Below are 16506 nucleotides of genomic sequence, written 5' to 3' on the forward strand. Positions count from 1 at the left end.
TTGGGAAGTATTTTCCAGAATTTAAGCTTTGTGCCTGTCTGCACTACATGGCTACTCAAATTCATTTTGATTTTTTTTCTGGTTTAGGTGAAATTAAACCTCAGACAAAAAAGAAAGGTGGGTAATTTACAGTACCAAATGTGAGCACTGATGACAGGTACAATTAAAAATATTGTTGTTGAAGCCAATTCAAGTATCATGTGAGAATCACTCTGCATTGTACCTGTTCCTTGTGGTCTTCATGGGGTAATTTAATGTTAACTATATTGTACTTTTAAGAATGGGCAAACAGCCACTTAATGCCATGTTAACCTAAAGCGTAATGCATTCACTTGCCAGAGAAACTCCAAAATCTCAGAAATTGCTGCTTAGCAACACATTGCCAGATTTTCATTGCAGTGCTGGTCAGAATTTCTGGGGTATAATTCATTTGAATTCATAACTTCAATAGTCATAGGTGCAGAATTACTCCATTCAGCCCATTGAGTCTACTCAATGATGGCTGATCTATCTTTCCCCCTCAACCCCATTCTCCTACCATCTCCCCATAACCCTTGACACCCTTACTAATCAAGAACCTGTCAATCTGTGCCATAAACATAGCCAATGACTTGGCCTCCACAACCTTCTGTGGCAATGAATTCCACAGATTCACCACCCTCTGACTTGAGAAATTCCTCCTCGTCTTCTTTCTAAAGGCTAGTCCCTTTATTCTGAGGCTATGCCTTCTGGTCCTAGACTCTCCCACTAGAGGAAACATCTTCTCCGCATCCGCTCTATCCAGGTCTTTCACTATTCGGTAAGTTTCAAAGAGGACTCCCCTCAACCTTCTAAACTCCAAAGAATACAGGCCCAGTGCCATCAAATTGACATCATATGTTGACCCAATCATCCCTGGGTTCATTCTCATACTTTCCTCTGGATCCTCTCCAGCACATCCTTCCTCAGATATGGGGCCCAAAACTGCTCACAATCTCCAGATGCATCCGATCAGTGCCTTATAAAGCCTCAGCATTACATCCCTGATTATATACTCTAATCTCCTCAAAATAAATGCCATCATTGTATTTGCCTTCCTTACTACAGATTCAACTTGCACATTAACCTTTTGGGAATCCTGCACCAGCACTCCTAAGTCCCTTTGCACCTCCAATTTCTGAATCCGCTCCCCATTTATAAAATAGTCCACACCTTTATTCTGACTACGAAAATGCATGACTCCACACTTTGCTACACTGTATTCCATCTGCCACTTCTTTGCCCACTCTTCCAACCTGTTCAAGTCCTTCAGCAGAGCCCCTGCTTTCTCAACACTACCTCCACCTACCTTTGTACCATCTGCAAACTTGGCCACGAAGCCTTCAATTCCAAATGTATTAAATAATGATGCCGAGGAAGTTTATAATACTTTGCCTATTTCAACTGATACAGGAGGAAACTACTGTATCATGGGAAGATTATGATTTTGCCGCAACATAAAATAATATAAAGTAGGGTGGATTTGTGCTTTAATGCACTGATGTTCAATAAAATATTATGGACTGTGTCAGTATTGAAAATAAATACACAACAGTAGAAGTAACATTTTGATGGGACATTTCTAAACTCTCTTATTCACAGTTGGGTGTGACTTTGTCTCGGCACATATGAGTATTTTCTATTAGCTTTTTGTCAAATTTGTGGATTCTATTCAAGATTCATTTGAAGGATTTGCAATCTTATTTATACATCTCTAATGTGTTGGTTAATGTATTAACAAAATAGATCTTCTAATAGCTTTTACATTCACTTGAGAAATGGAGCATGGATTTCAGTTTAACAATTCTCTCTAAATCTTATATTAGTCCACTCCCACCCGTGGAAATTATTGTTTTCAACTTCTCATCCAATACCATTCAAAATTCTAAAACTTTATTGATTCATTCATTAACTTTACAGGTAACTGGGTGTTTGCTCTAAGCTGACATCTTGAAACGTTTTCTGCTGAAGCCAATCTTTTAAAAGAGCATTGCCTAGAACTGTGCATATTATTGCAGATGTGGGCTTGTTTGTAAATTGTTAAGTTGGAAACAAACTTCTTTATCTTCATATCTTAGCCCTCTATGTGTAAAGTTTAACAGGCTTTCTTGATTAATTTTCACTGTATGAATAATTTAAAATCCCATTGATTCCCAGGAAGCTTTCACAAATAGATTTTGTTGCATGGTGTTCCTTTGAGACACCATTCCTTGAATTTCTATACATCTACTTAAAGATACATTTTAAAGATACCCTACACCCAATTCAACCATCTATGCCGCATCTGTGCCCAAGATGAGATGTTCCATATCAGGACATCCGAGATGTCCTCGTATATCTCTTGTTTCCCTTTCCTTTGACTCTCAGTTAAGGCAAGGCAACAACTTTATTTATATAGCACATTTCATACACGAGGCAGACTCAAAGTGCTTCACAAAATGACATGTCATACAATAAAATGAAATAATAAAATGAAATAAAATAGAAGAATTAAAAGAAAAGAAAAGCAAAATTAAAAATGCATTATAAAAAGTGCAAAAGTTAAAAGTGCAATGTAGTTAAGATTTAGCTGAAAGCTAAAGTAAACATAAAAGTTTTCAGTCTTGTTTTAAAAGTGGTCAAAGTTGAGGCAAGTCTTAAATCTTCAGGAAGTTTATTCCAGCTATTTGTTGCATAGTAACTAAATCCTGCTTTCCCATGTTTTGTATTTACTCTGGGAATCACTAACAGATTGGTTTCAGAAGATCTTAGCGGTCTAGAAGGCTTATATAGTGGAAGCATGTCAGTGATATACTTTGGTCCTAAACCATGTAGTGATTTATAGATGAGCAGTTAAGAAGGGTCTCGACCTGAAACATGACCTATTCTTTTTCACCAGAGATGCTGTCTGACCCGCTGAGTTGCTCCAGATTTTTGTGTCTACCTTCGGTTTAAACCAGCATCTGCCGTCCCTTCCATAGACAATAAGTGCAGGAGTAGGCCCTTCGGCCCTTCGAGCCAGCACCGCCATTTAATGTGATCATGATTCTGCACACTTTGCTCCGTTCTAATCTCTTGAATTGAATTTCACAAATAGCAGTTTTACAACTTCACATCTGACATATTATTTTGCTTCATAAAGTTTAATAAAATAATTTTAAAGTTACTTCAAGTATGTAATGGTATAATGTCTAATGTGCTCACTGTGATGTTAATGGATGTTTATCTTCTTTTCCCTTGATCACATAGCAGTTCTTCACCCCCCAGCTAAACGAAAAGGTTGGTATCATCACTGTAGAAGCACTCAACAGTCTTATTGGTAAAATGAATCTCAGTATCCAATCATCTAACTTATTAGTCATTAGTTCCTGGTTGAAAGACATATGTGCACATATTGAATTAGGATGGACTTGTGCCAAATGTATCATTTTAACTGTCTTTAATCCCCTTTCTTAAATGTATATGAATGCACATTCATTAGAAGTAACATATGTATGACAGAGAAACAATAGTATGTGTCCTTTCTCCATTTTTAAAAATATCCTTGCATGCATATGAGTGTCCTTCGTTTAATCACATCAATTCATTTTGCACCCCAAATTGTTATGTTGGCTGAGCAAGAAAAGATGAAATTGCATAAGGCTTATTTTCACTGATGCAATTAATTCATAAGGATGCGTGTCTCTAATTGGGATGAAATGCTGGCAGCATTTATCATACTCTGCAGATAGCTTGGTTATTTTAGAGAAAAAAGAAGAATATTGATACAACCTTTCTCATCCGTACTTATTAATAGGAAGGTGCTCAAAACAACAACTGGGATAAGTGACCTACTATTGGCCAGGGTCGATGACTGAAGAATCCAGAGGATGTGACTATGTTAAATCTCATCAGATGGATGCTACCAGTCATACTATATCTTCTATTTGTCTGTCTCCCACATTTTCTGCAACTCAGAACTATCTTGTTTCCCTCTTCCCCAGTTCTGATGAAAAACATTTAATCTGTAATGTTAATTTTATTTCTCTTTCCACAGATACTGTCTGACCTGCTGAGTGTTTCCAGCATTGTCTGTTTTTTTGTTTGACAATAGTTGCTTTGCATTTGAAAGGAATGTATTAGAAAGCATTTCATAGTCTCTGGGGGGTTATAATTCAACAAATCTAGTTCAAAATTGTATTTCTTGGAATTTAAGCAATAATGATTTCCTTGTCCCTGTAGTTTTATGTTACCACATATCTGGTAGGATAAATAATTACCTGAAGATAATGGCTTTGAAAATGATTTTAAATCACTAATAGATATTTGACACATTTTGGCTGAAGTTTATAAAGAGTGGAATGTCATGGATTTTATTACGAAAAAGTACAATTTCTGTGTTGACATATCTGGAGCATCTCTTTCCGTAGATGCTGCCTAACCTTCTGCAATTTCAGTTTTTGTTTCAGATTAGCAGCATTAGCAGTTTACATTTAAAAGTCTCATAATTTTTGCGGCCTGCCTAATTGCCTAACAAGACCTCTTTTTCATGAGTAGAACTATAATTTGTTTCACAGATTTGCATCAATGAAATTATATTTCAAAAGAACAAAAATATGTTTTCTTTATCTTCAGGTGAAGCTCATCCGCCATCTAAAAGAAAAGGTAATTGAATCTTTAATTTTGCACAATGGGGTGTTTTTTCAACAGATGGAAATGTAAGCCAAAAATGTCAATAGGGAATTAAAAAAAATACTGGTGGACACCAGTATTGTCGGATGCCCGCTTTGGCAAAGTTATAGTTAACATTGTTCAGGGTCTCTGCGATTTAAAATTTTAAAATTATGTATTTAATCTCAACATGTGCTTAATGTATATATAATAGATGTATAGTAATACATTCAACTCTCTCAATTCTCTAATTTAGCATTTCAAATGCTATTTATTGTTATGCCAAAGAATTGAACTATTCCAAAATATACTCAGCATCTCCAGGGCCTTTCAATTTCCAAATGTCAATTTGCATTTGAACATTTAAAGCAATCTCATATTTGATTAAGCCAACGATTCACTACAGGATCTACAATTGAGTATTTTCCATGAGGCAATTTGGATAAATAACTTCTGCAACTGACACTGATTCAATTTATTTTGAGCAACAGAGCATTTTGGAATGTCTGTTCCTCAGTGGAATGCCTGTTATTAAATCTGATATTGAGTAACGTCATTAATAAATAAACAAGCTCTACAATTGATGATACAATTTACCATTATTAGACTGAGAAAGAGAATTACTTGAACTTATTTTGCATTATTTGTCCCTGTACAGAATGTGATTGTTTAATTTAAGGATCTTCATGTTCAACTCTTTCCATTTAAGGTCATAAGGTCATGTGATAGGAGTAAAATCGGGCCATTCGGCCCATCAAGTCTACTCCATCATTTAATCATGACTGATCTATCTCTCCCTCCTAACCCCATTCTCTTGCCTTCTCACCATAACCTCTGATACCTGTACTAATCAAGAATCTATCTATCTCTTCCATAAAAATATTCACTGACATGGCCTCCACAGTCTTCTGTGGCAAAGAATTCCACAGATGCACCACCCTCTGACTAAAGAAATTTCTCATCATCTCCTTCCTAAAAGAATGTCCTTTAATTCTGAGGCTGTGAACTCTTGTCCTAGACTCTCCCACTAGTAGAAACTCCTCTCCACATCCACTCTATCCAAGCCTTCCACTATTCTGGATGTTTCAATGTGTTCCCCCCTCATTCTTTGTAAAACTCCAGCGATTACAGGCCCAAAGTCGATAAACGCTCATAATTCCTGGGATCATTCTTGTAAAGCCCCTCTGGACCCTCTCCAGAGCCAGCACATCCTTCCTCAGATATGGTGTCCAAAATTGCTCACAATATTCCAAATGAGGCCTGGCCAGTGCCTTATAGAGCCTTAGCACTACAGCCCTGTTTTTTGTATACAAGCCCTCTAGAAATAAATGCTAGAATTGAGTTTGCTTTTTTTAACTACAGATTAAATGCAAGTTTGTGAACTTACCACCTGATTATAAAACAAATGCTACCAATTGGCTGTAGTGTAAAAAGTATACCCTATTCCCATTGGCTGTTTCTATATCAAGCATCTGATATTGTGTGTTTTTATCCTGGTGCCAAGTTGAATCTGAACCACAATATTCCTTATTATTTGACAAGGGCATTCAATTATACTTTTAACATTACTCTGGGAGAGATGTGACTACAATGAGGTAGAAAATCACAAACAGTAAATGTTCATTCCACTTGACAATCTCAAAGGTGAAAATAGACACAAAAAGCTGGAGTAACTCAGCGGGACAGGCAGCATCTCTGGAGAGAAGAAATGGGTGATGTTTTGCAACAAGACCCTTCTCCAGAGATGCTGCCTGTCCCGCTGAGTTACTCCAGCTTTTTGTGTCTATCTTTGGTTTAAATCAGCATCTGCAGTTCCCTCCTACACAATATCAAAGGTGAACTCGTTTCAGTGAACAATTGAAGAACTGCATGCGAGTGCTGGTTGATTTTCCCAGTCAAGTTGTAGGAGTTCAGCTGTGAATTTAACATCTGCCTGACATAATGGAGGACTGCTCAGATGTGTTCTGATGATAAAACACAATTAAACAACCACATTGCTACTCTTAGCTAATCACTGGTATTTCTACCAAAAGTGCTATCAAAGGACAATCACATGCCTGATCTCCTAATGTCACAACTTCAGCTTCAAACCCGAGAACAACTTTGATCTAGTTGTGATGGTCTATGAGCACATCTGAGGTGAAAAGGAATTCATTCTAGCCAGAAGCTACAATCATACCTGACTATCCTATCTGAGTAAAATAAAAATGTCAAGGAACCAATCATCTCAGCCCCAGAACATTACTACAGGAATTTGTCAGGGGAAACAGTCTTACTTGTCAAGCCTGGTTTGTTCTATCATCCATGACTTTCCCTCTGTAATTAGGTCAGAAGAGTGGATGTTTTCCTATAATTCAAAGGTGTTCAGCTCCACTGACAACTTATTCAATACCCTGTAATAATCGGATAACAGTAATATTCTGCAAATTGCAGTTAATACTCCAATCATGTCAGTTCTATACTATGACCATCTTGAAGAAGAAAAACATTTAATGAATTACTAGCCTCGTGAATCTTGACAATGTTCACTATCTCTAAATAGAAGTGTAATGAAAAGTTGGGCACTTGGCTGGCTGGGTGGAACAACAAGATTTAAGGAAGAGGATTTTTAATAATTTTGAGGAGAAACAGATCATCCTTGTCACTGGTACACAAAAATGCTGGAGAAACTCAGCGGGTGCAGCAGCATCTATGGAGCGAAGGAAATAGGCGACGTTTTGGGCCGAAACCCTTCTTCAGACTGATGGGGGATGGGGGGAGAAGGAAGGAAAAAGGGAGGAAAAAGGGAGGAGGAGAAGGAGCCCGAGGGCGGGGGGATGGGAGGAGACAGCTCGAGGGTGAAGGAAGGGGAGGAGACAGCAAGGGCTAGCAAAACTGAGAGAATCAACGTTCATGCCAACCGGATGCAAACAACCCAGGCGGAATATGAGGTGCTGTTCCTCCAATTTCCGGTGTTGCTCACTCTGGCAATGGAGGAGACCTAGGACACAGAGGTCGGATTGAGAATGGGAGGGGGAGTTGAAGTGCTGAGCCACTGGGAGTTCAGGTAGGTTATTGCGGACTGAGCGGAGGTGTTCGGCGAAACGATCGCCCAACCTCCGCTTAGTCTCCCCGATGTAAATCAGCTGACATCTAGAGCAGCGGATGCAATATATGAGGTTGGAGGAGATGCAGGTGAACCTTTGTCGCACCTGGAATAACTGCTTGGGTCCTTGAATGGAGTCAAGGGGGGAGGTGAAGGGACAGGTGTTGCATTTCTTGCGGTTGCAACGGCAAGTGCCCGGGGAGGGGATGGTACGGGAGGGAAGGGAAGAATTGACCAGGGAGTTGCGGAGGGAGCGGTCTTTGCGGAAGGCAGACATAGGGGGAGGTGGGAAGATGTGGCGAGTGGTGGGGTCACGTTGGAGGTGGAGGAAATGGCGGAGGATTATTTGTTGTATTTGCCGGCTGGTGGGGTTAAAGGTGAGGACTAGGGGGACTCTGTCCTTGTTGCGAGTGCGGGGATGGGGAGAGAGAGCAGTGTTGCGGGGTATGGATGAGACCCTGGTGCGAGCCTCATCTATGGTGGCGGAGAGGAATGCCCATTCCCTGAAGAACGAGGACATTTCCAATGCCCTGGTGTGGAACATCTCATCCTGGGAACAGATGTTGCACAGGTGGAGGAATTGGGAGTAGGGGATGGAATCCTTACAGGGGCAGGGTGGGAAGACGTGTAGTCCAGATAGCCATGTGAGTCAGTTGGTTTGTAGTGTATGTCGGTCAGAAGTCTGTCCCCTGCGATGGAGATGGTGAGGTCAAGGAATGGTAGGGAAGTGTCGGAAATGGTCTAAGTGTATTGGAGTGCCAGATGGTGGTGAAGTGGATGAAGTCAGTCAGTTGTGTGCGGGTGCAGGAGGTGGCCCCAAAGCAGTCGTCAATGTAACAGAGGTAGAGGTCGAGGATGGGGCCCTGGGGCATATTGAACAAGGATTGTTCAACGTACCCGACAAAGTGGCAGGCGTAGCTGGGGCCCATGCGTGTGCCCATAGCTACGCCTTGTGTTTGGATGAAATGGGAGGAGTCAAACGTAAAGTTGTTGAGGGTGAGGACCAACTCCGCTAGGCGGAGGAGGGTGTCAGTGGCTGGGTATAGGTTGCTCCTCTGGTCGAGGAAGAACCGGAGAGCTTTGAGGCCATCCTGGTGGGGGATAGAGGTGTAGAGTGACTGGACATCCATGGTGAAGATGAGGGGCTGAGGGCCTAGAGAGTGGAATGCGTGGAGGTGGCGTAGAGTGTCTGAGGTGTCTAGAACATAGGTGGGAAGGGATTTGACCAAGGGGGATAGTATGGAGTCAAGGTATGTGGAGATGAGTTCGGTGGGGCACGAACAAGCAGAGACAATGGGTCTGCCGGGAGAGCCGAGTTTGTGCATTTTGGGGAGAAGGTAAAAATGGGCCGTGCGGGGCTGGGGAACGATGAGGTTGGAAGCTTGGTCGGGCAGGGCGTGGGAATTGATGAAGTCGGTGATGGTGCTAGATATGGTGGCCTGGTGCTCTTCAGTGGGGTCATGGTCCAAGGTTAAGTAGGAGGAGGTGTCCGAGAGTTGGCGCGTGGTCTGTGCTCATTACCCATCCTTTCCAGCTCAATGGGGCTGTTGGCAGTGCTGCTTTCTTGCAGCTCTAGTCAACCATTTTCCCAGTGAATGGAAGATGGGTGGGATCATTTGTTCCAATATTTATCCCGGCCTTTGCCGAGAATAAAAGGTGATTGAGAGACTAATTTAACAGCTATGTTCCTGGAGACTTAACTATATAAATGAATTTGTAACAAGCAGAAGATCAAATGCCAAAACACAGGGCTTATAGTCATAGAATCATACAGCATAAGTAAAAAAAAAAGCCCTTCAGTCCGACCAAGATGCTCCATCTACACTAGTCCCGTCTGTCTGTCTGTCTGTCTGCCTGTCTGTCTGTCTGCCTGCCTGCCTGCCTGCCTGCCTGCCTGCCTGCCTGCCTGCCTGTCTGTCTGTCTGTCTGTCTGTCTGTCTGTCTGTCTGTCTGTCTGTCTGTCTGTCTGTCTGTCTCTTGTATATTACTAAAAGTCTGTTCGTGACCACTTCCGGTTGTTCTATATATTGATTTTAGAAAAAACTCTGCCACTTACGGCTGTGATTTTTGGCCATCTTACTCAGTCCCCCTCCGCTGCGCAGGACAAGAGGATTTTTCCCATCGATGAAAAATAAAAGAGTTATTAGTGTTTTAAAAATGATGAGATTCTCTCTCCTGAAGGCCACATCCCTTCCGGAGGGACTATAAAACCCAGAAGTGTTGAGTGCCTCAGTCAGTCTCTGCAAGATGGGGGAGCAAGAGGGTCATGTCTCTCAGTCTGAGCTGTGAATAACACTGAACACATGTCTAGTAAATTGTGAGTGGTTTTACTGACCTGTCAGTGACCTTAATGTGGTTTGAAAATATAGTTTGGAAATGCTAAAGCTGTGTTGCCTTTGGATTGGAAATGCTAAAGCTGTGTTGCCTTTGGTTTGGAAATCCTAAAGCTGTGTTGCCTTATTAAAGTTGCCTTGCCTAATTAAAGTTGCCTTGTCTTCTGTATAATTAAAAGTCTAATCGTGACCACTTCCTGTTTGCGCTTTATATTGATTTTAGAAAAAATGCTACCACGTACGGCTGTGATTTTTGGCCATCTAACTCTGAGTCCCCCCTCCACTCAGGTGCCTAGGATTTTTCCCATTGATGAAAAAATTATTAGTGATTAAAAAATGTTGAGATTCTCTCTCTCTGTCAATCACGCCAATAAGGCCACGCCTTTTCAGGTCGGAGGTGGGGAGGGACTATAAACCCCAGAAGTGTGGGCGTGGCTCAGTCTCTGCAAGATGGAGGAGGTAGCAATCATGACTCACTGTCTTTAGTGGCCGTACATCCTGCTTGAAATGGTATGAAACTGCACTTGAATATGGTGGCCTTGCACCCTGCTTGAAATGGAATTTCAAGGAATAGCCGTGAGTCAACTGCCAGCCCACCAGCTGTGAGTGAGTGAGCTACAAGCACAACAGGCTTGAGTGACTGAGCCGCCAGCCCAATAACCCACAATGTCCATACTAGCCCTCTGGAAACCAGACCCTTCAGCCCACAACACTCATACTAGCGCTCCAGAAAGCCCCCCCCCCACCACCACTGGCCACCAATATTGGAATTGGTGGGGAGGTGGAATATTGCGTTGGCGGACCAGCCGTCCCGAGTGATGCTGGGACCCAACGGGTCCCACTTAGTCTAGAACATAACTAAAAGTCTGATCTTGTTATCTTCCGGTTTGGTGGTCATTCTATTTGTCCAAAACCGGTTCATGATAGCGCTACGATCTTTCGTCAGTTCACTCGCCATTCTCCTATTCTGCGATTGCACCAAGTTTTGTTCCTATCGGATGAATGTCATAAACGTTAGCGAGGTTTAAAAATCTTAAAAACCGCGCATGCGTAGATCGATCTCATCTCCTGTCTTCCAGCGCCGTGTGGATTAGTCTCTTCCCATATCACTCCCCGGGACGGTCCGCCCCTTCCTGCGCCATTGCGTCTTTAGTGGAGCTGAGGTTTCCAATTGGATTTTTGGAGGGAACCGAAGCAGCCCAGCCCCAAGCAGCAGCCCAGCCCCAAGCAGCAGCCCCGTCCCAAGCAGCAGCCCAGCCCCAAGCAGCAGCCCAGCATTGGAGACCCGACCCAGCCCAGCCCAGCATGGGAGGCCCAGCCCAGCCCTGAGTCGGAGACCCAGCCCAGCGTCGTAGATGTCGCTGATGCCAAACGGAAAGCGGAGTCTCTGATCCCAGTGGAGGAGAATGACCAATGACCATCGCACCGCCAATTCCAGCCAATACCCCTCTGGTCCTCCTCACTGGCTCCTCCACCCCTCCCCCATGATGACTCCCTCGCTTCCCCCATCTTTTCTCAGAGCTCACTCCTCCCCACCAACACACTCCTCTCCCACAGGGCCCCCCATTCCAAACACCTCCCCCCCCGCCCACACACCCCCCCCCAGTCCACACACAAAACCTTTCCCACGTACACACCCCACCCACAAACACCCCCCACGCACACCCCCCCCCCACACACACACACCACACACCCTGCACCACACACATCCTGCCCCACACACACACACACACACCCTCCACACACACACCCCCCACACACACACCCCCCCCACACACACCCCCACACGGTCCCCCTGACACACACAGACCACGCACACCTCACCCCCACACACACCCACCTGCCCCCACACCCCCCACCCGCCCCACTCCCACCTCCCCCACACCCCCCACACCACCCACACACACCGAACCCCCGCACACACCCCTCACGCACCCCGCCACCCACACACCCCACCCACCAACACCCTCGCCACCCACCCACAAGTCCCCCTCCCCACACCCCCCCCCACCCCCCCCCCCCACAAGCCCCCTCCCCCACAAGCCCCCTCCCCCACAAGCCCCCTCCCACACAAGCCCCCTCCCCCCCCAGCCGCTGAGTGGATGGGGGGGGGGGTTTGAGGGGGGGGATGGAGTGAGCGCATGGGGGGAGAAGGGCAAGAGGGCAAGAGGGCAAGAGTTGGTGAGGGGAGGAGGGGGGATCAGGGGTGTTACAACGGGAACCCGTCAGCCGCGCTTGCACAGTTGGGGGCTATGCATGAGTGGTGGAATATTGCGTTGGGGGACCAGGCCCCCTGTGTGAGAATGGGACCCTATGGGTCCCATTTAGTTTAGTATCTCTTTAAACCTTTGCTATCCATGGAACAGTCCAAATGTATTATAAATGTTATTATAGTACCTAAATTAACTACCTCTTTTGCCCCCTCTATGTGTGAAAAATGTGTGATTGAATGTGTTGCTAAAAATGGTAGAGTGAAGGTGAGATCAGTATAAAAGAGGTTACAGAGAGGAACTACAGGCCATGAAGACATTTAAGCACTGGTATGTAAATTGGAACATTGAAGGTAAGGGAAATTGAAAGCGTATGTTATTCAGTGGGGATAGCAATAATTGATGGGATAAATTTGTTGCAAGATACGTTATAGATTTCAGAGCTTTGGCAGCGTGAAGTTAATGGAGGGTGTAGAAGGGGAGGCCACTCAGAAGTGGATTGGAATAAATAAATCAGTTTATTTTCTATCAAAAATAATTTTGAAATGATGGAAATGGTTTATCTAACATTTAAAATCCACCCAGTGGGGAATAAAATATCTATTTTCCTTCCAATGTTTTTAGGGAAGCGATAGTGTGGATGTAACAAACGTGTAGTATTTAATATCAGTATGAGGACAATAATAATTAATAACAGTATGAGGGCAATGATAATTCCTGCAATGCAGCCACCTCTTTAAGGATTGTATCTTGTGTTCAGCTGAACACTACAATATTTTTGACCAAACTTAGTGAGAAAAGGTGGAGAAGAAATAAAGCAACTGCAAGTGTGCTGGCAGGCTCTGAGAAATTGAACAACTAACATCCCTTTGGTGACAGTTTAAATTACTGAAAGATGAATAAAATTAATTCAGACAAGCTTTACTGAACTAATACCTGGTACAGCCAAGTTATCTTAAAATAAAAGATTAGATTGACTCGTTTATCTGCTTGAGTTTAGAAGAGTGAGAGATGGACCAGATTGAAACGTGTAAGATCTTGGGCCTTGACAGGGTGATGTGGAGACAATGTTTCCTCAGGAGGGAGAATTTGGAACCAGGGTCTCTGTTTAAAAGTAAGAAATTGACGATCAAAGACAGAGATGAGGCAATTTTATTTCCTCTTGACAGATTGTCTCAGATGGCAATGGAAGCAAAGATGTTGAATATTTGTAAGGCAAAATATATCGAATTTAGGTAAGGAAGGAGGTTTAATTATTCAAAAAGTGCTCTATTTGTCACACATGCAACTGCACAGTGAAATTCTTTGTGCAAATATTACACATGCAGGCGCCATCAGGTTTTGGCACTACAGGTGCACAACCTTTTATCCGAAAGCCTTGGGACCAGACACTTGTCGGATTTCGGACATTTTCGGATTTCAGAATGGAAGATTTTTAGCGTAGATTAGGTAGGTAGCGCGGGCGGCTTGAAAAGTCTGGAGCAGCTGCCTCCTCCCCGGAGACCGGGAGACTCATTGCATAAATGTTAGTCAGTTAGTTTGGAGGGATTTTATGTGGTGGTGGTGGAGTCGGGGTGAAGGGGGAAACTTTAATTCTTAGTCCCCTACCTGGTCGGCGACTCCCAACCTCGCGGAGCTGGGGGCTCCGTCCGGCCGCGGGCGGCGCCGGTTGGAGCTCCGACCCCGGCAACTCTACCCCTGGCTGCGAGGCGCTCCAAATCCAGCGCCGCCCGCGGTCGGACGTCCCAGCTCCGGGAATGTCGGGAGTCGGCGGCGTCGCAGCGCTGGGATACCAGCGGGGAGCGGGCAATGCCTCACCGGGTCGCCGTGCGGCAAGCTCCGGAACGCTGTGGCCGCCGACACACAACATCGCGGAGCGTCGCTGGATTTGGAGCCGCGGAGTTGGGGGCTCCGTCCGGCCGCGGGCGGCGCCGGTTAGAGCTCCAACCCCGGCAACTCTACCCCTGGCTGCGCGGCTCCAAATCCAGCGACGCTCCGCGATGTTGTGTGTCGGCGGCCACAGCGCTCTGGAGCTTGCCGCACGGCGACCCGGTAAGGCATTGCCCGCTCCCCGCTGGTTTCCCAGCGCTGCGACGCTGCCGACTCCCGACATTTGCGGAGCTGGGGTGTCCGGCCGCGGGCCGCGCTGGATTTGGAGCGCCTCGCAGCCAGGGGTAGAGTTGCCGGGGTCGGAGCTACAACTGGCGCCGCCCGCAGCCCCAACGGCCACAGCGCTGCGGAGCTTACTGCACGGCGACCCGGTAAGGCATTGACCGCTCCCCGCCTCTCCGACCAGGTAGGGGACTAAGAATTAAAGTTTACCCCTTCACCCCCCTTCACATAAAAGCCCTCCAAACTAACTGACTAACATTTAAGCAATGATTTACAGATGTTTAAGCGTCTCCCGGTCTCCAGGGAGGAGGCAGCCGCTACAGTAGTACAGACCTGGGTTGACCGTGGGTCGTTTTGGGTCAAGTTTGGCGCCAAACGCGAGCTTTGGTGCGCAGACGACATCTGGAAAAAATGGCCGGTTTTCGGAGCTTTTCGGTTTCTGGAACACCGGATAAAAGGTTGTGCACCTGTATTTCCAAGTCCGGTCGGTCCGCGCACTGGATGTACTGGAGTATTTGTTGTGATCCAATGTCCCTCTCCTCGTCCTGCCATCTTTAGGTCTCATTAGGGTGCCTCCAGCAGCTGACCTTAAAGGCTCTGGAGGCATTAGCCGGTTCATCCACCTACTGGCCTTTCCTTCTTGCATCCAACGCCTCCAGCTCCCTCCTAGTTTTGCCATCTCCAGAGCCTTTGGGCGGGTTCCCAGTCCTGCTGTCCAACGAACCTTCGGGCGGGCCCCGTGGTCCAATGAGCCTTCAGGTGGGTGTGGTCCCAAAGAGCCTTCGGGCGTGGAAGGTTGCAATAAGATCAGCCATAATTTTAATTGAATGATAGATTAGTTTGAAGATGCCAAATGTTTCAAGATGCCAAATCTTTAGTGTCATTGAGTGCTCTGGTGACCAGTGGAGAAACAGATGGGTGGGAGTACAGAAAGTACCGGAATATGAAATAGCCTCACCTGAAACATGTATAAATGTGGTTGACTGGAATCAAGCTGAAGCAAGGTCTGAAAGTGTTTCCATGGCAGCATTTAGCTAAATACAAGGAAGGAGTCAAAAATATATCTCGGGGGATTCCAGTCGAAAAGGTGCAGGAAGGAGTGTGATGAAAGAATATCCTGCCAATGCTGTGTGTCCTGTTTGCTGGAACATTGCATGGCACATGGAAGCTTGCAGACTCAACTGTTTATCTTCAGGAACACAAGGATAAAGTATCAATTCCTACTGTCAACCAAATATTCATAATGCCTTATATACATCCATATTTGAATAACTATTCACTTTCTATGTGCCAATATCACTGCCTGGCTAAATGTTAAAACACTGTTTTGATGGTACTTCTGTTCAAAGGAAATTATTATAAGCTGCAATATTTCATGAAGCATGCTTTTATGTACTTATTGTAGCTTTCAATGGTTACAATTATCTCTGGTTGAGATTAAGTTGTATATTATCAATATGAAGTCAGCTTGCTGCTTTGTAACTATTGCTTTCTAAATGACTCACTGAATAGAATATAATTGAAGCAACATAAAAAGCCTAAGAGGGAGGAAACAAAAGTATAACGAGCTGAAAACTATACAGTAAACCCTCGTAATAATGGACCACGGGGAGAGGGGAGGTGGGCGGGTTGGTGAGGGGGATGGTGTCCGTTATTGGCGTTATTGCTATAACTGAGAGAGGGGGTAAAGATTAATCCAAGGCTGGGAGGAAAGAAACGTGGAGTGGGGAGGGTAGTGAATTAAACAAGAGGGAATTGACAGCCCGGGCATGTCAGAGCCCCCGGCCCCACACGCCGTGCACCAGGGACGGGTCCGGTATTCACGTGCTTTCATGTGGATCACTCTCCCCGCTCCCACTACCATTGGCAGTCCCAGTCCACTATAACCAAAATCCACTATATGGAGGTCCATTATTGCAAGGGATTACTGTATTGGCACTTATGAAATAAAAAATACCTCATCCTCTTTATTAAATTTGGTACTGAAATAATTTATTTTCACATCATTGTGTATTTGTACTGTCTCTGAAGAATACTGTGGGATTTAATATAAAATTTTGGACTTTTGATGTAGATGTGTAAAATGGGTAATACTGCATATTTGTTTCAGCTGCTGAGG

General features: G+C 44.7%; 1 protein-coding gene across 39 annotated transcripts in view; it reads left to right on the forward strand.

Moving 5' to 3' along the window:
- Window positions 1-16506, forward strand: part of trdn (triadin) — a 270827-nt gene that overhangs the window by 61393 nt on the left and 192928 nt on the right. For 38 of the 39 annotated variants that reach the window (XM_055635706.1, XM_055635681.1, XM_055635691.1 and 35 more), the window contains 3 exons: window positions 88-117; window positions 3247-3276; window positions 4612-4641. In XM_055635706.1, coding sequence (XP_055491681.1) covers window positions 88-117; window positions 3247-3276; window positions 4612-4641 — 90 coding nt within the window. The remainder of the gene's footprint in view (window positions 1-87; window positions 118-3246; window positions 3277-4611; window positions 4642-16506) is intronic. The other variant, XM_055635682.1, reaches the window with a different exon arrangement.

Source organism: Leucoraja erinacea, chromosome 5 (assembly GCF_028641065.1).
Source record: "Leucoraja erinacea ecotype New England chromosome 5, Leri_hhj_1, whole genome shotgun sequence".
Taxonomy (NCBI): domain Eukaryota; kingdom Metazoa; phylum Chordata; class Chondrichthyes; order Rajiformes; family Rajidae; genus Leucoraja; species Leucoraja erinaceus.